The following is a 23,214-nucleotide window of genomic DNA, read 5'->3' as shown; positions in this document are numbered from 1 at the left end:
TGAATTATTCCCACATTAATTGAGCCATTAAAGGAAAAAACCTGCTACAAAAATAATTGAAAAATAACAAATACTATTAAATTCCATCTAAATTACTATTATTTTAGCCTATGTTTTATTTCATATTCTATGATATGATTCATCCATTGTTTTTCCTTAGGAATAAAGTACGCAGCCTTACAAATCATCTGTATTAGTAAAATGAAAAAGCAATCTTGCCTAATTTAATAAGACAGTGTAGAAATACTCTTTCAATATACTAAGACTTATGAAAGATTATATCTTTCACTTTTTGAGGTTATTCTTTCCTTTCAGAGTTCACTTTTTTTTTGAGGAAGATTAGCCCTGAGCTAACATCCACTGCCAATCTTCCTCTTTTTGCTGAGGAAGATTGGCCCTGAGCTAACATCTGTGTCCACCTTCCTCTATTTTATATGTGGGATGCCTGCCACAGCATGGCTTGATGAACAGTGCATAGGTCCGTGCCCGGGATCTGAACTGGCAAACCCCAGACTGCCGAAGCAGAATGCATGAACTTAACCGCTACACCACCAGGCCGGCCCTGAGGGTTCACTTTTCAATCTTCCCATATTTCTCAGTTACAAAAATATGATGTAATATGACCTTCTCTTAATAAAGTCTATTTTTCCTAATAAATGTCTCATTTCTAATTTAAATTGTAGATATGCAAATAGCAGATGAACATTATGTATCTAACTTCCTAGAATAGACTGAGAGTTGGAAGAAAATTTTGATGTTTACAAAAAAGGCCATGGGCTCTAAATCACTTTAAAATCTTTGCCCTTAGTTAAATTTTTAAGACTGGAGGGATTATATGAAATTCTAGATTATCTGTGTTATTGAGTGGAAGGGTGATTAAAATGCCAAGATAAATCTGATACCTTACTCTTGCTTCAGGGAATTTCACTTTCTTTTTCTTTCCTACCTGTCTGGTGGAGAAGCAAACAAGCAAAGAAACAGACAAAGGGCACACAAAAAAGGGACGACAGAGTGACAGAGTGCCCTACATCTTTACATCATTGTCTCTGCAAACAAACAAACGAATTGTTCGAAGTAAAATAATGGGGTAAGTATTAGCTGGAGATGGAGATTTTATTCTAAAGTATAAATACTTCCAAATTCTTCAGCTATTGATTAATCACCCCCAACCCTCAAAAAAAAGTTCCTTTTTGTTTTATCCACTCAGGGGTTAGGAGTACAAGCTCTGGAACCAGGACTCCTGGGCTGAAATCTTATAGTCAACATTCATGGCAGATTAATTCTTGGAAAAGTCACATCACGCTCCTAGTCCCGTGGCACAATTTCTTTATACCATCAGAATAATAAGAGTACCTATGTCATATGGTTGTTGTGAAGATTAAATGAGACAGTGTGTATAGTACAGCATCGGGCATACAGAGTGCTCAGTAATGTTACTTTTTACTCCTAAATATAATCTCAAGTGAATTTAGTATTATTGATGTCTTTGCCCTGTTTTTTAATAATAACTCTTAGACTAAAATCAGACATTTCCCTTTTTCCATTTTTCAAATTAAGGTATACAAATGGTAACCTAAGGAGGCCTCGGTTTTCTTTGTATTAAGGACAAAGAGTTAATAGGTGACCAAGTTTTACCTCTTTTTTTGGGTCTAGCCTATTTAATCACATACCTTTATATGCATGTTTCAACTTAACAAACAAACACATATTCAGCATCTATTCAAGACAATGTGCAGTGCTAGACACTGGCAGGGAGGAGGGATGGGAAGGAACAAAACAGACTCGGACCACAATGAGTCTACAAACTGGGGTGGGAGGAAAGCAACTATTACTCTGTATAGATGCAAAGAAGCACTATCACAGAGGCCAAACCCGCGTGGTATGGAGCACATATTCTAGTACCAGCAAGCAACAATTACATATTCTCTTGCATTTTGAAAATTCAATATAATAGGAATGAAAACCTGATATGTGTTTAGTCAAAAATTGGTTTTAAAGCAAGAAAAGAAGTCTGCTTTACACGCCAATGTGTTTCTGATTTATAGACTTAAGCAAACACTGTAATCATGATATCAGCACCCACATTTTTGCAATACATGGCTTTTTCACAGGTAAGCATTTGGTCATGAATATTTCAGTCCCTTGGCTCATAAGGGCTAAAGAGTGAGAGATGATATTCATTATTGGAGGGAAACTTTGTTTAGTCCTAACATTCCTGGATGCCAAGCAGGCACCCCATCAGCTTTCGTAAACAGATGGACTATTACTTCTCTAGCACAGTAGTTGCTGTTAATTTATTGTATTTTTATGTAGTGAAGACCCACATCTTTTTCACAGCCTGTCAGAATAGCAACAAATTATAGCAATCATAACACTAAAAATTACAACATAAAGCAAATATTTATCTAATTTGGAGTTTGTAATTTTGAGACGAAGTTAATCAGCTCTATGCTACACAAAATAAATAAATAACTCTTCCCCTGTTCCGACTGAGGAACAGCTATCAGTCCAACAATTTAATTTCCAGATCAGCAGCCACAATTTGGATTTTCACCAAAAGATGTGACTCCTCTGAATGTGCCAGCAGAAGAGATCAAGAGACATATTGTCATTCTTCACATCTGACAATGACTCCGCCGATTGGGCTACTTCTTGTGCATACAAATGTGGTTGCGAAAATGCATCTGAAGCTGGTGGTGTCTCTCACGTAGGTTAAGTGATGCATGTGTTCTTGGCATCATCGTTGTAGCCTCTGTCCTCAGGGTCTTTCACATTTAACATCCTGTTTCTCAGTTTGTGATCTTCCTGGCATTTTATTTCAGAGAGCAGGCCCAGTGTAGACTGCTAAATATTCACACATACTGCCTGCTCCTGATTTCCCACAAATGTACAAAGAGGTAAGCTGAGAGGTTGTTAGGACCATCTGAAAATTGGCAGGTAGCAACTACCAAGGAGCAGAAAAATGAGGAATCAAAAGCATTCTCTAAAATGCCCAGACAAAACGTCAAATAATGTTGTGTTTAAACGTAGATGTTTAAATATGTATTGAGTTTACCACAGTTAAGAATGTTATCATTCTTTTATAACTTTTTATAGGTTGAGAAAAATGAGACTGCTTTATGACCATAATTTTGCAGCCATTCACTTTTTTAATAAATTACTTTCACTGACTTTTAAACCTCCCAAGTCAAGCTCTAGATGGAAAGATCCCTTTCAGATGAGTCAGCTGTAATATAGTACTTTTGTGCCATGGTTACATGATTTTAAGTCAGACTTCCCAAATCATAATGATGATAGCAATAGCTGACCATTATTCAATGTTTATTATGCCAGACACTATGCTAAGTCATTTACATGCATAAAATCATTTGACTCTTACAACACATGTACACTCATAAGTCTACACTATAACTATCTCCATTTTACAGATGAGGAAAGTCAGGCAGAGAAAAGAACGAATAATATGCTCAGAGTGATAGTATTAGTCATATAACATCGCTATGTGCCTCACATTTAAATGCATTCACTCAGTTCTCAATAGCACAGTTTCCATTCTTTTGCCATTTTAACAGCACTAAACATGGAGTCAGAAAAGTTCCATTTCTATTTTGGCTCTACTACTGTGAACTATGTACTCTTGAGCAAATCATTTAACTTCTCTAGGCCTCAGTTTCTTCATCAGCAAAAATGTGACGATAAAAACTCCACTCTGTCTACCTTGAAGGATTTGATGAGGTAATAGTCACCAAAATATGCTTTAAATCTCTAAAGTACTGTGCACACTTAAAAGAGCAATCACCATCAACAACAAAATAAACAGTTTCAACTTATTATAAAACGCAATGGGAAGGTGATACCCTCAAGATGTTCTTTCTGAAGCTGTCTTCAAAAGGATCCACACCTATGATGAACACTGATGTCTCTCTCGGAAGGTATATCACCACTCTCTCCATTTTTTCACTCAGTATTCTTACACTCACAGAGATGCACCCCACCTGCTTGTTAAGGTAAACCCTGTCTCCACACATTCTGAGGTTTCTACCACATAACTATTTCTTTGGTCTGATATATTCTCAGTCTCTTTCAGATGCAAAGAGACTTAAATAAAATTGTCTCATGACTGCTTACTTATTGGGACACTCTCTCAATCTGGAGGATTAGTTCTTTGAAGGCAGGGGTCATGTCATACTAAACTTTAATTCTTCATTTCTAGGCACATAACAGACACCGACTAAATGCTAAATGAATGAGTTGAATGAACAAGACATTACACAGATGAATTTACTACTTCCACCTCAAAAAACATAAAAATTAAAACCATGTTTTCCAAACAAAACTATGAATAACTTTTAATCATATGTTGTTTGGAACATCAAAATTAATTGAGAAATGTCTACATATTGGCTGTCCTTTCCATCTCTTTGCTTGTACTAAGGAAATTTGTATGTGATGGGCAAATTATAAACATGTTCAACGTAATCAGATAACTGGATTTCTTTGTTATGCATTTAGTTGAGGATCAATGTAAATTTGACAGGACAAATTGAAAATTTAAGACTAATTATTTTGAAAAAAGATAAATTTAATTTAAACTAACAAGTAGTTATTAAGTTGCTTCAAATAACATTTGAAAGGTACAAAAAGTAAAGGAAGCAGAAAATAGGACAGGTTAGGATAAAAATTAGGAATAGTGTACAATCATAAAGCCAAAACCATACAAGGTTATCAAGAAGTAGGAGGCACAGTCAAATACTGAAGATCCATAAAGGGAAATAAACAATTAAAAAAGAGAAAGGATTTTAGTAAAGTTATGAGGCTACATTAAATAGAGTTTAATTCTTGAATAGATCAGCCATAGAAAGGAAAGGGAGCACTTCTGAGTCTGGAAAGAAAGATAAATATAATCTATGCACGATTTAGCTCAAGTCAAATATGGTCTGACTAGTAGGGCTAGATTGCAAACTGTTGGGCAGTAAACTATTCAATGCATGTAGGTGTTTTATTTTTGTTTGATTGATATGGAAGAATGTTAGTGAAAGAGAAGGCACCATTGTCTGTTTCAAACAGTTTGTTAATTCCTTACCTATTCGTTTGTCATCCTACTATATCTAATACAGATGATAAAATTCAGAAATAATTTTTCAGTTTTCTATCCTATGAACAGAAACACTGCACGCAACCCACAATTTTTCCTAACTAGACAAACACAAAAGGCCAATTAACTTCTTCTCTGTCTTCCTATAACTCCATACAACTGTAGTCATACCGTGGTGAGGCTTCACCTTGGGGTACTTTCCCTCCCATCATCTTTGATTTCTACTTGCCTTCCAGTTGATCTCCCCAATTCTGTCATGAGATACTGCAGACAAGTGACTGAGGCTTCAAATCAATAAATTAAAAATAATAAGTAATGAGGCTATAGGGAATCTGCTGGCAGACGAATCAATGTTCCAGACTACTTTTAACAGTCTCAAGCTACCAGTCCATTTTTCTGGGTAGCAGAGCATGTGTAGTAATTCCTAGGAATCCACAAAGGTTGGCAGTGGCTTTTTCAAGTAATCAAATCAATGGAGATGTCATCATAGAAGCTCTTTCTTTTGCATACACTTGACATGCCAGAGATATCATCAGATTTACCTGGCATCCTTGATCCTGCCATTCTGGAATCAAAACCTTAATATGGCATACAATAAGTGATATCAAAGAGCTTATAAGAGTCGAAAATGTGATTGGTGCTCAAAAATTATTCATTAAATAATTTTGTTGAAAGAACTTGATACTCATAGTAAATTGACAAAAATGGTCACACTATCCAAGTATTTTACTTTTATTTTAAAGAGAATAAAATAATGGTATATAATTAATATCCCACTATACTAATTCAGAGGTTCTCATGTCAAAAGAGATTCTAGGGGGCCGGCCCCATGGCCAAGTGGTTGGGTTCGTGTGCTCTGCTTCGGTGGCCCAGGGTTTTGCTGGTTCGAATCCTGGGTGTGGACATGGCACCACTCTTGGGGCCAACGCTGAGGCAGCATCCCACATGCCACGACTGGAAGGACCCACAACTAAAAATACACAACTATGTACCCAGGGGCTTTGGGAGAAGAAGGAAAAGTAAAATCTTTAAAAAAAAAAAGGAGATTCTGTATTGATAATAAGGTCCTGCTCACCTTCATAAATAGGGCAGACCAGAAGAAAGGGCATACACAAAGCCACTGATGTGTGAAAGACCATGGGGTATCTGAAGAATAGAGAGAAATTTAATGAGGTCATACAGTACATAGTATTTGAGGAAGGAGTTGTGGGAGGTGAGGATAGAAAGCTATACTGAGGCAGGATCAGAAAGACTCTTTTTCCATGTTAAAGAATTTGAACTTAGGGCTGCTTCTTAGCGCTTCTCGGCGGCCCAGGGTTCACCGGTTCGGATCCCAGGTGCCGGCATGGCACCGCTTGGCACGCCATGCTGTGGTAGGCGTCCCACATATAAAGTGGAGGAAGATGGGTACAGATGTTAGCTCGGGGCCAGTCTTCCTCAGCAAAAAAGAGGAGGATCGTCAGTAGTTAGCTCAGGGCTAATCTTCCTTAAAACAAACAAACAAAAAAAAACCCCACAAGAATTTGAACTTAATTTTGTTGCCAATGAAAGGGCTTAGAAGAGTTTCAAGCAAGGGATAATAAGAGATCTGTATTTTTGAAACATAAGAAGTGTTAGATGAGGGCTGATCTGTTGACTACAAGTAAGACTACTGTTAAAGTAACATCCTTTTGGGATTTTAAATAAGGACACAATTATGAAAGCTACGTGTTTTATCTTCAGCTAATTTTTACATTTAATTTTGAAAATCTACCATATATTCGTAGAAGCTATCTGAAAATTTTAGTTATTATTTGTTGAAAGTACTAATTTTATAAATTAATTTTATAAATTAATTGGAATAATGTAAGCTATTAAATGATGGTTCATTGCTGGTCGAATGAACAAACATATATTAGCAAATGTACTGCTTTAGCTGGCATTCCTCAAAAGACATACAAAAGGAAAAAAGAACTTTGTTTTACATGCCTCTTTTAAATAATGTTATCCCTTTAAAAATGAACAATGAAAGCACTGTCATAAAAAGATAGATCTTCCTTTTGTTCTATCTCTAACAGGATACACAAGGATGACTTGTGGGAAATTGTGATCATTAACTTCAACAGATGTCACCTTTAGAAACAAATGGGCTTATCATGAACATCCCTGAGGTTTCTTAATCACTCTCTATGACTTTGTATCTCAATAAGTTCTAACAGAACTTGAACTGGACGATAATTGGAATAAACAAACTTTTAAACCAGAAAATAAATCTCTCTCTCTCCCTTTCAGTCTGTAAAGTTTTCCTGTATTACTCTTATTTCCTCCTCTAATCTTCAAGATATTTATTTCATATTCTATAAACTGGTGAACAGGTCTTCAATCACTCAGTGCATGTCTTTAACTGGTAATATACTTAGACCATATTCACTTTTTTTTAAAGATTTTATTTTTTCCTTTTTCTCCCCAAAGCCCCCCCAGTACATAGTTGTATATTCTTTGTTGTGGGTCCTTCTAGTTGTGGCATGTGGGACGCCGCCTCAGCGTGGTCTGATGAGCAGTGCCATGTCCGCGCCCAGGATTCGAACTAACGAAACACTGGGCCTCCTGCAGCGGAGCGCACGAACTTAACCACTCGGCCACGGGGCCAGCCCCTAGACCATATTCATTTTTAAATTTTGTCTATCTCGTCTAAAGGCATTCATGTGTAGCTTATTTCATATGCAAGCCTCTCCATGCCCTCAGTCATTTTAGTTATCTTTCACAAAACACTCAACAGATATTCTGGTCCTAAAATAAAATCAAATGTATAGATCTCAAACATCAGCTTGGGACACAACTTAAAAAAAAGTAATAGGCATAGAAGTTATGCTCTGAAAATGAAAAGGTGCACTTCCATCAATCATATATTCTTCACTAAAATACACACTAGAAAATGTTTGACTTCAAACTTTGGTTTTACTTTGATAGTGTGATGGAATACCACACATTTCTCACAGTTAACGACAATGTTCTTTGCCATTTATTAACCCATTTATCAATCTATTTATCTAATTACTTTAATTATGCTTTTAATTCAACTCACATTTTCACAATGAGGTGTAATATCTTGAGAGTTTTTCCTGGAAAACTAGACATGGGTCTTTTATCCCTTCTGACCAAAGTACCTAAGCCCAAAGGGTATGCTCTTTTCATAAGACCCTTCTGAAAAGTGAATTCAAAGAAAATTATCCTTCTTCTTTAGCCTTGTAGGAAGTTGCTTGTTTTTGCCCAGAAACTTACATTTCAGCTTTCAAGCGCGATCCTGATCAAAAAGCCAACTGTGTGACATAACAAAGTCAAAGTGTGACTCTAACTTTCAGCTTGCAGGTATTTGTCTACTTCCCCCCTAGGCTGACTCTAGGCAAAACTATGAAATAGAAGGCGCTTGTTTGGGTCATCTTTCCACTTTCTCTATCATTGGCTTCTCGCCCCTGCCCAATCTTTTGTTCCACTTCACAATGTCAAGGTCCATGACGCTGCACAGAAACAAACCACTGATCACCCCCAAAGGATACGCCCTTCACCCTGGTCCTCAGTCTCCATTCCTCATTGATTATAAACCTGTATTTAGGCAGAGACGAATACCTATTTCCACTAAGGTCACATGATTAAACAAAGTATCACTTACCTTAATTCAAGGATTAACCTTTAAACAGGAGACAGTGTTTGGTGCAAATGCTTGAACTCAGGATTCAGGCATAGGTTGTTAAAGACTGTTTTTCTAAGACCAACCATACCAAGTGTTGGCAATGATATGGAACGCCTGGAACTCTCATACACTGATGGGAATGTAAAAGGGTACAACAAGTTTGGAAAACAGTTTTAAAGTTTCCTATAAACTTAATCATATACTGACCATGCAATCAAGTAATCCCACTCCCATGTTTATTCGAGAAGTGAAAACATATATCCACGTGAAAATGTGTAAATGAAAGCTTAAAGCAGTGTCACTCATAATAGCCAAGAACTTAGAAACAAATGTTTACAAGAGAGAAATGTTTAAATAAATTGTGGTGCATCCATACCATGGAATACTACTCAGCAATAAAAATGAAAGAACTATTAATGCACACAAAAATTTGGAATCTCAAAATAATTATGCTAAGTAAAAGAAGTCAGACAAAAAATAATGCATACTCTATGATTCCCTTCATATAAAACTTTGGAAAAAACAAACTGTAGTGACAGAGAGCACATCAGTGGTTGCCTGGGAGGCAGACAGGGAAGGAGGGATGTGGCACTGGGAGGAAATAGATATGCTCGCTATCTTGATTGTGTTGATGGTTTTGTGGGAATGCACATAAGTCAAAACATCAAATTGTACACTTAAATATATGCAGTTTGTTCTATTCTAGTTATGCCACAAAAAATTTTTTTTAAAGAATGTATTTGTAGCAAGGGCCTTTCTGTCTTTTTCAAATAATGATACATAGGCCGCAATCCACATATGCATATGATGACCCTCTACCCACCGATTACCCTCATGAGGCACACAATGACACTTCACTCAACAACAAACCACATATACAACAGTGGTCCCATAAGAGTATAATGAAGCTGAAAAATTCCTGTTGCCTAGTGACATTGTAGCCATTGTAACATCATAGCACAAGACATTACTCACCTGTTTGTGGTGATGCTGGAGTAAACAAACCTTCAGGCCCTTCAGGCTGTATTCTAAAAGAGAGCATTGTTATCACAGGAGATGACAGCTCCATGTGTGTTACTGCCCCTGGAGACCTTCTAGTGAGACAAGATGTGGAGGTGGAAGACAGTGATATTGATGATCCTGACCCTGTGTAGGCCTAAGCTAATGTGTGTGTTTGTGTCTTCATTTTTTTTCCTGAGGAAGATTAGCCCTGACCTAACATCTGTGCCAACCTTCCTCCACTTTGTATGTGGGTTGCTGCCACAGCATGACTGATGAGTAGTGTAGGTCCATGCCCGGGATCCAAACCAGCTAACCCAGGCCACTGAAGTGGAGCATGCCAAACTTAACCACTATGCCATGGGGCCAGCCCCATTACTTTTTAACAAAGAAGTTTAAAAACTAAAAAAAATAATTAAATAAAAATTGTAAAAATAGAAAAAAACCTTATAGAACAAGGATACAAAGAAAGAAAGAAAATATTTTTGTACTGCTGTACAATGTGTTCATGTTTTAAGCTGTGTTATTACAAAAGAGTCAAAAAGTTAAAAAAATTTAAAAGTTTATAAAGTAAAAAAGTTACAGTAAGCTAAAGTTAATTTATTATTGAAGAAAGAAAATTTTTTATAAATTTGGTGTAGCCTAAGTGTACAGTGTTTATCGTCTACAGTAGTGTACAATAATGTCCTAGGCCTTCACATTCACTCCCCACTCACTGACTCACCCAGAGCAACCTCCAGTCCTGCAAGCTCCATTCGTGGTAAGTGCCCTATACAGGTGTACTGTTTTTTATCTTTTATAACATATTTTTATTGTACCACTCCTATGTTTAGATCTATAGTTAGTAGGTATACTATGTTCAGATACACAAGTACTTACCATTGTGTTACAATTGCCTACAGTACTCAGTACAGTAACATACCGTATAGATTTGTAACCTAGGAGCAATAGGCTATGCTATATAGCCTAGGTATGTAGTAAGCTAAACCATCTAGGTTTGTGTGAGTACACTCTATGATAGTCACACAAGGACGAAATTGCCTAATGAAGCATTTCTCAGAACGTATCCCTGTCATTAAGAGACACATGACTGTATTACCAATTGCTCTTTTTTTCCCCCATGTTGGTCCTATATGAGAAACTCACCCTTCTTTCTTACCCTGATTTCAATTTAATATTCACTGCTATCCTGTATGGCCCATTTTACTTATTTTTATTACAGTGATTTAAGTTACTTCATGTACCTTCATGTAGGGTGCAAGGAGAAAAGGGTCTTTTATATGATTAAAAAGACAGTTCTCCATTGATCCTTGGATTACACAAGTTAACACTACTGAAAAAGAAAACATCACTACTCTTGAGGATTCAGAGAAAAGAGAACACTGAGTCAGATTTTAACTGGCCCTTTTTATGTTGTCATTTAAAGTCAGAATTCTAAATTTTATTTCTAGTGATCATGTAAGAAGTATGTCATATGATTTGCTAATCCGGATCTATTTTACAAAAGATTTTTTAAAAACTCTCACCTGGCGCTTTCAGGTGCACATTAAAAGGATTAAATGAGAACACTCAGAGAGTAAAAGCATATATTAATAGCATTTTTAAGCTCTGATTTGGGCACTGTATACACTGACTCAATAGTGTGTAGTAATGTACAATAAAAATTTTGCCATTTTGAGAACACTCAGGATTTTGCCTACATTGAATATAAACAAAATAAGTTCAAAACATGATCCAGAGTTTATACATTGCAAAAAGGGGAGCAAAGAAGTCACACAAAACATTTTCACCAACACACCAACACCACAATAACCAACCCCTACCCCCAACTTTTGGTTGATAATAAAAGCAGGATATCGGATGGTTTATAGATTTTTTTAAAGATGGGAACTAGGTATTAAGGCTACTTTTGTTATTCATAGCTGGTCACAATAAGAAGGCGATGCCTATAGATGCTAAATCTTATTACCTTTTACCTCTTTAATAGAAAATGATAGGAAACGCTTTTCTCTGTAGGGTTCCTTGGATGATTGATACTCAATATATTTTTTAATAACTATACCGAATATTTTTTGATTAACCTAACTACATTCTTTAATATAATGGCTTATTTCAGTACAACCAGCCACTGCCTCCAATAAAATAAAGTAGCGACAAGGCAGCTTATCCTCTGTCGGGCATATTGTACAATGGAAAGTTTTATTGTGCTATTTAAATGTACTCTTTCTCCTCTGGGAAAAAGCAAGCCAGCATAAAGAGCAAACACTGGAGGAGTGACACATGTGGTAAGTGAGGAGTTGCATATTTCATTTCATGTAAGTTGTGTATGATGGGGAAAATGGAGTTGGGGGATGGGCCCTGGAGATGCAAATGTGTCTTTCTATAAGTCACTAGATTTGGCTTGTGACTATGTGATTTTTATGAGATCTCTCATTTGGGGATGGTTTGAGGATTGACCAGATGGAAAGCAGGGCACAGTGGGGTAGATCATTTATCACAATGACAGTGCCTAGTCACCAGTGATCCTCTCAACACAGGGGGAAACTACAACTGTAAATGTGGAGCAGCATTGCAGTCGGACCAGCGGAGTTTGGCAACATTGCTATTTCTCATTAACTGAATCATATTAATTCATTAGCCATATATATCAAAGTAATTCACTCAAGAATTGTCACAAGAAACAATTTATAACTGTTATGTTCTCTACAGGAAAAGTAGGTTGCAATCATTCAGAAGATTGCTTTTATACTTTTTGGAAAGAAAAATTCCAGCCACATCTAATTATACTAGCTGCCCTACACCGTAAACTACTATAAGAATGATCAAAAAAGAAAAAGAAATGATCAAAGTTTTATTTTGTTGAAGTTATATAATCACCAATGGTTAATTACACGGATTATTCCAAGAATTTCCTACTTCCAAAATACCAGATATCTTATCTCTCATATTTAACTTAAGCAGTTCTGATATGACCCTGGAGATGAATAGCTTAAATTTTCAATAAGTTTTTGCATGAAAGATATAGTTCAATGTATTTGTAAAAGTATGATATTAATGGTCAAGAGATATGGGATTTGAAATTCTGGCTCCACTCCTTACTCTCTCTGAGATTGGGGGCAAGTCATTTAACAGCCTGAAAACTCATTTTCTTCATCTGCTAATCAGAAATAGGAATGCTAGGTTTACAGCATTGCTGAGAGTATCAAATTAAAAAACATTTGAAAATCGTTCTTTTTCAAGTTTAGCTACATGCATACACATAGACACGCATTAAAGATGTTGGAGTGCTTTGTAAAGCACTATATAGATTATCATCATCATTATGCTCATCAGTATCATCATCATCATCATCATCATTGTCCTGTAACGTTTGCTTAAATCCCAAGTTTTCCCTTCCACCTACATTGGAAATAAGCAATGACTTCTGCTCTATGACCCACCCATGCAGGACAAAAATTATTTGCAAGAGTCTGAAAAAGTTGGATGGAGACATTTTTAAGTTAAAATAATTATAATACACATAGAAAGAAAGCACTGAGAGACATTAACACAGAAATTGGGGTTTGGGAAACCCAGATTCAGCCAATATAAAAAATGGAGTTCTTGTTATTAAACTCATGTAGTTAAACTTTTTATTTAGTAGAGAAATTGTAATTGCATGTTAGTCTAAACTGCGCTCTATGTTAAGAAATACTAATTTAACCTCTGGCTCTTAGTAGGCCAATGGTTCTTCCCGAGCACACAAGAAATAACTTAAGGAAAATGAACCAACATAAAAGTAGTTACCACTTGTGTGACATCAAGCATGCTTTACAATATTGCTCACTGAAAAATCCCCAAATAGTCATAGAAACAGAAGTGTTTTAAATCAACCATCAAAGAGTTGGTTTGTTTTTTTCTAGATGGATCTCTCATTTTTTACACTCACAAAAGAATGGCTTAGGATCTTTCTGTCCTCTTTGCGACCACTTCTTAGCATCCAAGCTAACTAAGTGAGAATATGAAATGCATCGTGAAAAGGAAGGGACACTGATTCCAATGATGCGATCAGGCTAATTGGCATTATATCGTATCATGAAGTTGACATCACACTGCCAAGACTTGGCAGGATTCTACTTATGGCTCTGCCAATGCTGAGTTGAGTGTTGTAGCTACTATTACTGTATTGGATCTTCTCAGGCTCAAGTTACTCAGGGACTTGGATGGCAGCTGAAATTCCTAAAGCTATTTTGCCACAATGTAGCTAGAAGGAAAAACAGCTGAACAATCTGCTACCTTCTAAGGAATGAACACTACAGGAATTTCGTCTGAAGCACTTCATTACTTCCTTGTAAGCTGTCAGTTTAAATCTCAGGCCAAATTCCACATCTGTCTATTTGAAATGCTTCATAAGCTGAGGAAAGGGGAGCAGTCATCTTTGGGGAAATTCAAAGGCACACACAACTAATCCATCCTTTCAGTATGATCCAGGGATATTAGCACTTCCGCAGAGCGGCAGAGCAAAATGGGCATAATATTCCCTTCTCTTTCTCCCCCTATAGCGCAAAAGATGTTACAGAAACTACTAGAAAATAGGATTATTGTGTATTGTGCTATCAGGGAATTAAGACAGGAATTGTACAATAGGAACAGAGACAGAAACATGAGATGACAATATCAGAAGTTCAATATATGAAGGCAAACTTCACCATTTTATAACAACTGGGGAAAGGGCTGGATGGAATTTGGGAAAACTGACTCACAAAATGAATTTTATTTTAATGTATTATAATGTTTTCTCATATTGTTTGGTGCAGAAAGGATGTTCAATAAATATGTGTTCAATGAAAAGAATGAATGCATATATATCTTTATGTGTAGATAGAGGTGGATATAGATACATAGATGCTGTATCTGCCTATAGTTACATAGATATAATATCTAAATGAATATCAGACAATATTGTCAAAAATAGATCCTATGTGTCCTAGCTTAGCGAATAAAGACTTATCATCAGTAATTAGTATACTGATTATTTGTATAGAAGCAGATCTTGCTAAAGAATTTTAGGTACCTAAGTACATTTAAGCCTTCCAAGTATTTTTTTTTGCTTTTGAGGAAGGTTAGCCCTGAGCTAACCTCCGTGCCCATCTTCCTCTACTTTATATGTGGGATGCCTGCCACAGCATGGTTTGACAAGCAGTGTAGGTCCGCACCCGGGATCCAAACCGGCAAAGCCCGGGCCGCTGAAGTGGAACATGTGAACTGAACTGCTGTGCCGCAGGACTGGTGCCCTTCCAAGTATTTTAATGACCCTACACCCATGCATATTCACACACACACATATACATTTATTGTTTATAATTTTAATAACGTACTTTTAAATAAGGTACTTTTATTAATAATAGAGACTTTAGCATAGCCACTGTCTGAATTATCTCAAATTCTGAACTAGTTGAGTTTGAATGAATCACGTTCCATTATGTAGGGGAAATATAACCAAGAGGAAAAACATCTTTGACATGAGAAAAGATACAAATCAAAAAAGGAAGTAAAATCACATAAAAACAGAAAATAAAAGAAATTACCTTTACGCTAAGCAGATAAAACAGCATAGCATAAACCTGATATTATTCTGCATTTTAAAAGATTTACATGTCAAGCTATATGAATAAATTGAGAACTCTTCTTAAATCTAAGGATGATGCTGTAACCATTTCTAAACCTCTTCACTAGCCTTTTTTGCTTACAACTGCTGGAGGGAAAGCAACAATTTAAAAGCAAAAATAATATACAAAAACATCACAATATCTGCAGAGACACCATGATCATTCTGTTACCTTTAGACCCCATTTTCAAATTACAAATGGAAAGAAAAACTATAAACAAATGTAGAACATGTTCCATTACTTAGGCAAACTTAGCAGGGTTCAAAGGCGTTTCTCCACACATATGGCTTTGAAACAGAAGGTTACACCAGAATCTTTTCAATAATTAATTTGTCAGTTGTGTATAAAATTATACAAAGCTGTATAACATTACCTTTTTCTTTCCCAAAAAATTATTGTGCTACGTAAGGACCCAAAACTGGAAAGTATTGGAAAACAATTCAATAATCATTTGGAAAACAAAAGATAATTCTCAACCCATAACAGACCATATTAAAAATATCAACTGAATTCTACAAAAGTATTTTTAAATAAAATTAATAAAGTTAAGTTTGTAATGCATAGTAAGTATAACATCAAATATGAAACTTGCTGATAGCTAAATTGAGAATTGATTCCATCTCTATTATCTTTGCTAATGGAGGAGTGGTGTGTCTGATCTCAAATAATGCATAATCACAGAATTATTTCTGCTTGGCTTTACAGGGTATTTTTTGCCTTACATTTAAATATAGGTGAGTAGAATATTCTTGGGCATGTAAAATAAATTCATGTAAACTAGGGAGAGGAAGTACTATAGAGCTGTAGAGATTCCTCCTCCTTCCCTTGTTTAAAATGTTTTCTACTATCTGTCTTTTAGACAGAAGTGCCCGTGTCTTTCCCCACTGAACCCCTTATCTATCCCTATTATCTCATTCTAGGCACAAGCAAAGGGTGAATTGAGAAGTTCTGTTTCAGTGGCTCCCACTGTGGTAAATACAAGTTGTAGAAGGGAAGGCCAAGGCTCTAATCCAAGGAAGGAGGCTGCACTATCTTGTAGGAGGTGGAACATACATGCCAAGTAAATTAGGAGGAGATGAAAGCCTCAGACCAGATGTTCACTGGTACTAAAGACATCATGATGATGATGAAAGAATATGGGTTCTGGAGTTTAAAAGATCTGGATTTGAAACCCAGTTCTACCACTCAATTGCTTTGTGACCTTAAGCAATTAATTTAAACTCACTGAGCCATATATTGTTTACTTGAAAAATGAAGACAATATTCATAAAGCTATTATGAAGATTAAATGAAGTGCATATAAAATATTTAGCACTTGTGCCTGGTACCTAATATAAACTTAATATATATTACAGGTTTTCCTCAATAGATAAGCTACTAAAGTTTACTCAAGAGTACATCAGCTTAAAGGCAACTTAAAATCCTTTTTTTTTCTTTCATCTATGCATTCCTTCAAAATCAAGACACAGATCTGGTTATTTATATGGTACTATTTCTAGGCTCTGTCAATGTATTTTAGAAATCAAGAAATAGATTATCATTTATTGAGCACCAAGATATATTTCAGGCACTATTATCCCTTCTATATTTATTCATATACACAGGGTTACTTCCTTCTTGTATCAGAATTTGTTTATAAATACTTGAAGTCTAAAAAATCATTATCTAACCCCCAAAGCCTGAGTTTCTTCCTAAATTTTCTATCTTCGCTAATGACACCATCATCCACCTTGTCACACAAGCTAGACATCAATCACCCTAGATGTCATCCTCTCACCTTCAATTTTGATCAATTATCAAGTTTGATTAATTCTGATTACTGAACCACTCTGAACCTCTGCTCCACTCTATTGAATTTTCCTTAGTTCAGGTCCTCAGTGTTTCTCCCTTGAACCGTAGCAACTGACCTGTCTTCCTTTCACTGCCTTCATTGCTATTTATCCTCCACAGCAATTGTTTTTAGAACATTTTCTCAGTTCCTTAGCAGTGGTTCCTTTTACCTACAACAGCTTTTTTAAAATTGTAAACAAAATTCTCTGTGAACTAGAACATGTAAAATTCTAACTCAGATGGAAGTGGGGAACCTGAAAGTACTTCCCCAACTCCATGTCAGCCAGTAAGGAAAGTCTTTGAAAGACTCTCTGGAAACCACTGGTCAACAGGGAAAATCGTAAACTGCTAAACATGATAAATAAAAAGCTAGCTTCACAAGCTGTCTTTTCCCACTCTCTCTCCTCTAACCGTATTGGCTGTGAGTATCCCACCACAAATCTCTGCTCCAGTCTCTTCAACTTAATTGCTATTTTCCCTAGTACGCTAGGCTCTTTCTCATCAGTGTATATCTGTCTGTACTCATCTCTCTGCCTGGAATGTTTTACTCCCAATTCTCCAACTGTCCAACACTCAGCCTACAAGTCATAGCTCCAAAGTCTCATCTCTCTGGGCATTACCCAACTTACTTAATTGACTTAGTTGCTCCCATTCCTGTGATCTTATAGCACCTTGTATGTGCTTGTATTATAGTCTCTGTCAGACTTTAATGCAATTATTAAATCACATGTCCTTCTCCCTAAGTCTACTGTGACAAGGGCTGCTACTCATATAATTTTGCATTACCTGGTACCTGATCCCCAAAACACAGTAAGTGCTTTACAAATTTTTTTAGCATTGGAGTTATAAAGATATCATTGTCATTAAATTCATTTTCTGCCGCATAATAGCTTTAGTGATTTTTAAAGGTTCACTTAGAGAAATATTAAGCTTATTTCTAAGTGTTTTGTGCACCTTTAGGTTCTGTTTTAGAGAGTCAGAAAAGCTCAAAGTTAATTTCCGAGATTGGTATTTTTAGGGGAGCACTGTTTATCACAACGTTCAATGAAAAACACTGAATCATTATTTAAGACAACGACCACCTGCACTTGCTTCTTTTCTAATCAAAAGGCTTCTCTACCAGAAATGCATTTCTTTCTGCTTTTTAACCTATAGTAATAACCCAAACAAGAGACACAGATGCCCAGAACCTTTGAAAACAAAAAGAATATTACTGAGACATATAAATAAGCAGACATGCTGCATCCCATAGGAGGCTTTGAGAAAATGCTAGTTTGGCCCCCATCCCTGCCCCAAGACGCAAAAACATACATGCATACATACAGTAAAGACTTGAAAGAGATTTTCTGTAAGGAAATAACAATTAGTTCTTTTTAAAAGTCATGTCCATTTGATTTGAGTCACTGGAGTAACAAAACTGTTTTCATGAATACTCAAAAAATTCAATAATGTAACCTCTAGTAGAGCTTGAAAAGCTCTGAAGGACAAGGCAGTTAGATCAATATTAGTTTATTTCAAATGCTGGGCAGTATGAAGAGACAAGGCTGGTCATTGGATGGATTTTATTACCTGTCGGAGTGATAAGTCCTGGTGATAAGAGGCCTGGGACTGAATGAGGCAGAAGGCGAGCATTGTCCTGCAACACTCCCAAAGAACGCTTAGGGGGCCTGCCAGGCCTTGAACTGTTGAAAAACAGACAAACGAAGATCAGGTTACAAATATACTCGTTTTGGAAATACCATCATTTGCTACATTTACCTCCTAGTCTTGTTTAATTGCCAAGAGTGATAGAATTTTACATTAAAGACTATTTTCATTGATTATTAAAAGACTAATACTTTCCTTTACACTAAATTTCCCAACATAGTCATGGCAAATATTAAAACCATAAAAGATCAATTTCTAGTTTAGATTCCCTTTACCAGTCAGCACTTTGCAATACAGCTTACCTGTTGTGAGAAACCCAAAGTTACCCCCTGCCCTTAAAGCTATCCTTGATCCCTGGTAATAACACATGCTACTCAGATTTGAGATAGTGACTCACCAGAATTAAGACTGTATAGAATGTGGAGTGATTAAGTCTCTGCTCAGCATGCCAGAGGTGAGGGGTAAAGAGCTGAGAGATGCAGAATAAGAACTGATGTTCATTAGCATTTCCACAGCTGCTGGGAGCCCATGAGGAACAAAGGACCCCCACCCTCAGCAGGTTTTCTCCTACCTATTTTTTAAACCAGGCTATATAACCAGCAGTGCACTCTTTTGGAGTGGCTGTACGTACAAAACCCTCCACCTTTGCAATCTAGGCTGTCTTTTCTCACAGGTTGATTGGTGTTTCTAACTGATGAATTGAGACTAAACTTACAACACTAAGCTAACCTATTCCATTTAAACATTCTTCACCCCAGTGTGAACAGTTCAGGAATTGCAGTTGCAAATGTTAATCCATAAAATAATGAAATAGAAAGTCAGTATCTGGCCTCCAACTTGTACCCTAATACAGTCAGTACACTGAATACATCATTTGGAAGCTGTCACCACAATGAAGAGACTTATAAGTCATCGAACATTAGGATCAAGTCATTCTCAAGGCACCCAATATATTTCAAATATTACTTTCTAATGTTGCCTAAGATATTGCTGTTGCTTTTTAGTAGAAATGCAGTTTACAAAGCTGAATAATAGGATTTTGACAAAATACTGCAAAATACTATATTAAATAACCCAAGCCACAAAAATATATGAGGTTCAGATAGAGAACATTTCCAGAATGACTTCTGGTTCACAAAGAAATTTAAGTTAAACCTCACTCTATCAACTTCACAGTAGCAAAGTGCTCCATCAATGTAAGACAAACTCTGCTTTTAAATGAAGACAACTTCTAGCAACCTTACACAGAGGTACCATTACCCAGTTCATTTTTCATACTCTGCACTGGTGTTATTTTCCTTCATTGTATATCAATATTATATATCAATCTAGCATGAAAGATTCTGTTTTTCTCATCTAATGTTTCAATTTTATACACTAACTCTCCTCTCCCTCTTTCTACGGATTCTGGGCCATAATTTATTTTATTTAATTCAGTGTTGTTACTCTGCTTGCCCTTGCCCTGTCTTATGGCTTCCTAACTCTCTTAAGGAATAGTGATAAGACAAATGTTATTTACTTCAAATGCCCTAAAGGATCCCAAAACCACTGAACAATGTTCATCAGGGTATACCCAGTCATTAGAAGGCATGTCATTTTGTTGAATAATCTACACCAATCTGCACTTTCTAAGTGCCTTCTTTATGTCTTTCCATTTGTCAGAACTCAAGCCTGCTAACTTTATTCAAGCCCACCTGATCACTCTTCGTACTTTTTCTGTGTAAACATTTCAGTGCTGTCTTCATGCTCATCATCACTTTCAGACAGGTTGCCTCCAGAAGTGAGCAACCTGATACTCCCTCTACTTCCATATAACGTGCCAGCTGTTGATAGTATACTTTGAAAGCTATAAGGTTTAATAAGTTCTCTTCCAAATTTCTTGGTCAATCTCACAATTTGAAGTAGCTCTTTTCCAATAAGCTGACTCAGACTTGGGATGCATTAGAGGCCTCCTGGTCTGTTCTACCTCAAATTCCAAGATTTGAAAAAATTGGTCAAATTGCCCACCATCAGATCTACATTGGAGAATTCATGGCTTATGCTACAAATGGCTTGGTTAGTATCTACTACATATGCTATAAACCAGGGAGATCATATTCTCCATCCTAACATTCTTTTCAGTTTATAATTTTATGATGTTCATAAAATTAATTGTGAGTCTCCCCAACTAGAATGTATGTTCCATGAAGGCAGCACATATGTCTGATTTTGTCACTCTATCCTGAGCAATTCTTATAGTATCTAGTACACAGTAGGGTCTGGTAAATGGTTAATTACATCAATTAATTAATAATAATAGGAAATACTATTTCACTGTTGCTAAGGCTTCTAAATATTCCTTAGATTGATCTATTCTCCTTGACCACTTGAATAGCAAGCCAGTTGCATCATTTAATCATCACACAGTCATTTTTAAGTCCTGGACTCCACAGCAATTATAAGTGCTTCAAAATATGATCCATTCAAATCTGGCTATGTACAAGGTTAAAGAAAGGTAGATTCTTATCTCTGAGAGTTCCTGAAAAGTTTCAAGATACACTCAAGGATTAAAGGTCCCTGGAGGTATACATGTGTAGTGGCAATATCACGTGTTCAACTAGTAATCAAATATGCACTAGATGTCCATTCAGTGTGTGTCTGGCACGGTACTAGTTATCAGGGTCACAGAGGTTAAAATGTAAGCTTGACAAGGACAAGGGTTTTGGTTTGTTTATTCACCGATATATTATGAGAACCTAGAATGGCTTCTGTCTTTGAGGAGCTTGTGATCTAGTGATAGAGATGTGTGTTTGGCCAGTTATTTAAAATTAACTCTTTAGTGAGTATGATTGTGTGATTATCTACCTCCAAACTTGTTTAAACGTATCAGCGAGCAACAGTCACGTTCAGATACCTATGTTTTTACTCTTGGAAAGAAGACTTGGGCCCCTAGAGTAAATTAATTAGAATCAAGTTTGTGAAAGTGCTTTATAATCAATAGAACTCCATACTAACATAAGATGGCTTTATTCTTACTTTTAGACCTAATGATCCCATGTAGTAAGACACTCCTAGCACTAAAGGTCCTGCACTCCCTTTCAAAGAATACGAGCCTGACAACATGATGAAAGACTATGGAGGACTCTGTAGAAAGTTGGGAAAGATCATTCTTGATAGATGATCCTGCCATACTTCTTATCTTTAAGAGCTTTATTAGCATCAGGCAGATATTTACATATTAATCAAGACAAATAAACATGTGGTGATTTAACTAGGAAACTGTTATTTGGATGACAATTTAATCAGCATAGGTTAAAAGGTCCATCACTGCAGCATCCTGTTTCTGCTAAAATATTGATTGCATTACTGATTTCAATAATGCTTTATTTTACAGGGCACAAATAACCATGTAATTACACTTTAATTGAATGATAATTGCTTGTTGGCAATTATTTGTTTCCAGTTTAATTACAAGGTTATTTGTACTCTATAAAATAAAACAGGCCTTTTTTTAAAGTTCCCACTCGAATGGCTCAGTGAATGTATCACCCATGAACACCATAAATGAAAGTTGTTAAGGTGCCAGGCAAACAACCTCGTGAAATAGCAAAACTTTTATTAAATAGCTCAGCTAAATCTTTGGGGCTTCAGCTTTATAGAATCAACATTAGGTGCAACATTTATAGGTGGTTTGGAGAGAAATTATACCAAAGATTCATGGTTTTCTCTGAGTCTAGGTCATCCTTTAACATAATTTATCTTATGCATTTTCCTCTTCATTCTGTAAAGTTCTTTAGAGGATATGAAATAGTAACTCAGCTTCCTAAGATTAAAGAATAAACCAATTTAAAATATATATCAACAATATTTTATATTTCTGCAGTTGAAGTGGATTACCGTCAGAGCATTTCCTTGCAGTTCATAAACTACCCAGAGTTGGAAGTTCCCTAAGAGGGAAATGGAATAGGTCTTCTGGTGTCAACAAGATATTACACATTCTATGACATATCTATTCCTAGTTGTAATAGATAAAGAAGCTGATACTTTGCTCATTAAGATTATAAAATTTCACTTTTGGAGTTATTTTTATTTCGTGTCATTAGCCGTTTGTATATGAATCAAGGAGTAAGCAACTGAGTAAGGTAAGTGACTTTTGCTTCAAAGAAAAAAGTCTTGTTAGTAAATTAATTAGTGATGTCATGAGCCTTCAAGACATTTAATATAAATCATATGGTCAGCACATGATTTAGTGAGGAATCACAAGTCATGTTATCCTCTTCAATGAAAGCTTGGCTCACTACTCTTTAAAGAAACACTTGTAATATTCTGGGACAAACTGAGCAAAT

The 23,214-nt window shown here is 36.1% G+C and overlaps 1 protein-coding gene across 8 annotated transcripts in view; it reads right to left on the bottom strand.

Moving 5' to 3' along the window:
- Positions 1 to 23,214, bottom strand: part of DACH2 (dachshund family transcription factor 2) — a 472,014-nt gene that overhangs the window by 224,305 nt on the left and 224,495 nt on the right. For all 8 annotated transcript variants that reach the window (XM_070502515.1, XM_070502518.1, XM_070502517.1 and 5 more), the window contains one exon: positions 18,812 to 18,924. In XM_070502515.1, coding sequence (XP_070358616.1) covers positions 18,812 to 18,924 — 113 coding nt within the window. The remainder of the gene's footprint in view (positions 1 to 18,811; positions 18,925 to 23,214) is intronic.

This window comes from Equus asinus, chromosome X (assembly GCF_041296235.1).
Source record: "Equus asinus isolate D_3611 breed Donkey chromosome X, EquAss-T2T_v2, whole genome shotgun sequence".
In the NCBI taxonomy this organism is placed as follows: Eukaryota; Metazoa; Chordata; class Mammalia; order Perissodactyla; family Equidae; genus Equus; species Equus asinus.
Note: the sequence above shows the minus strand (reverse complement) of the source record. Positions and strands in the feature narration are given on the sequence as shown.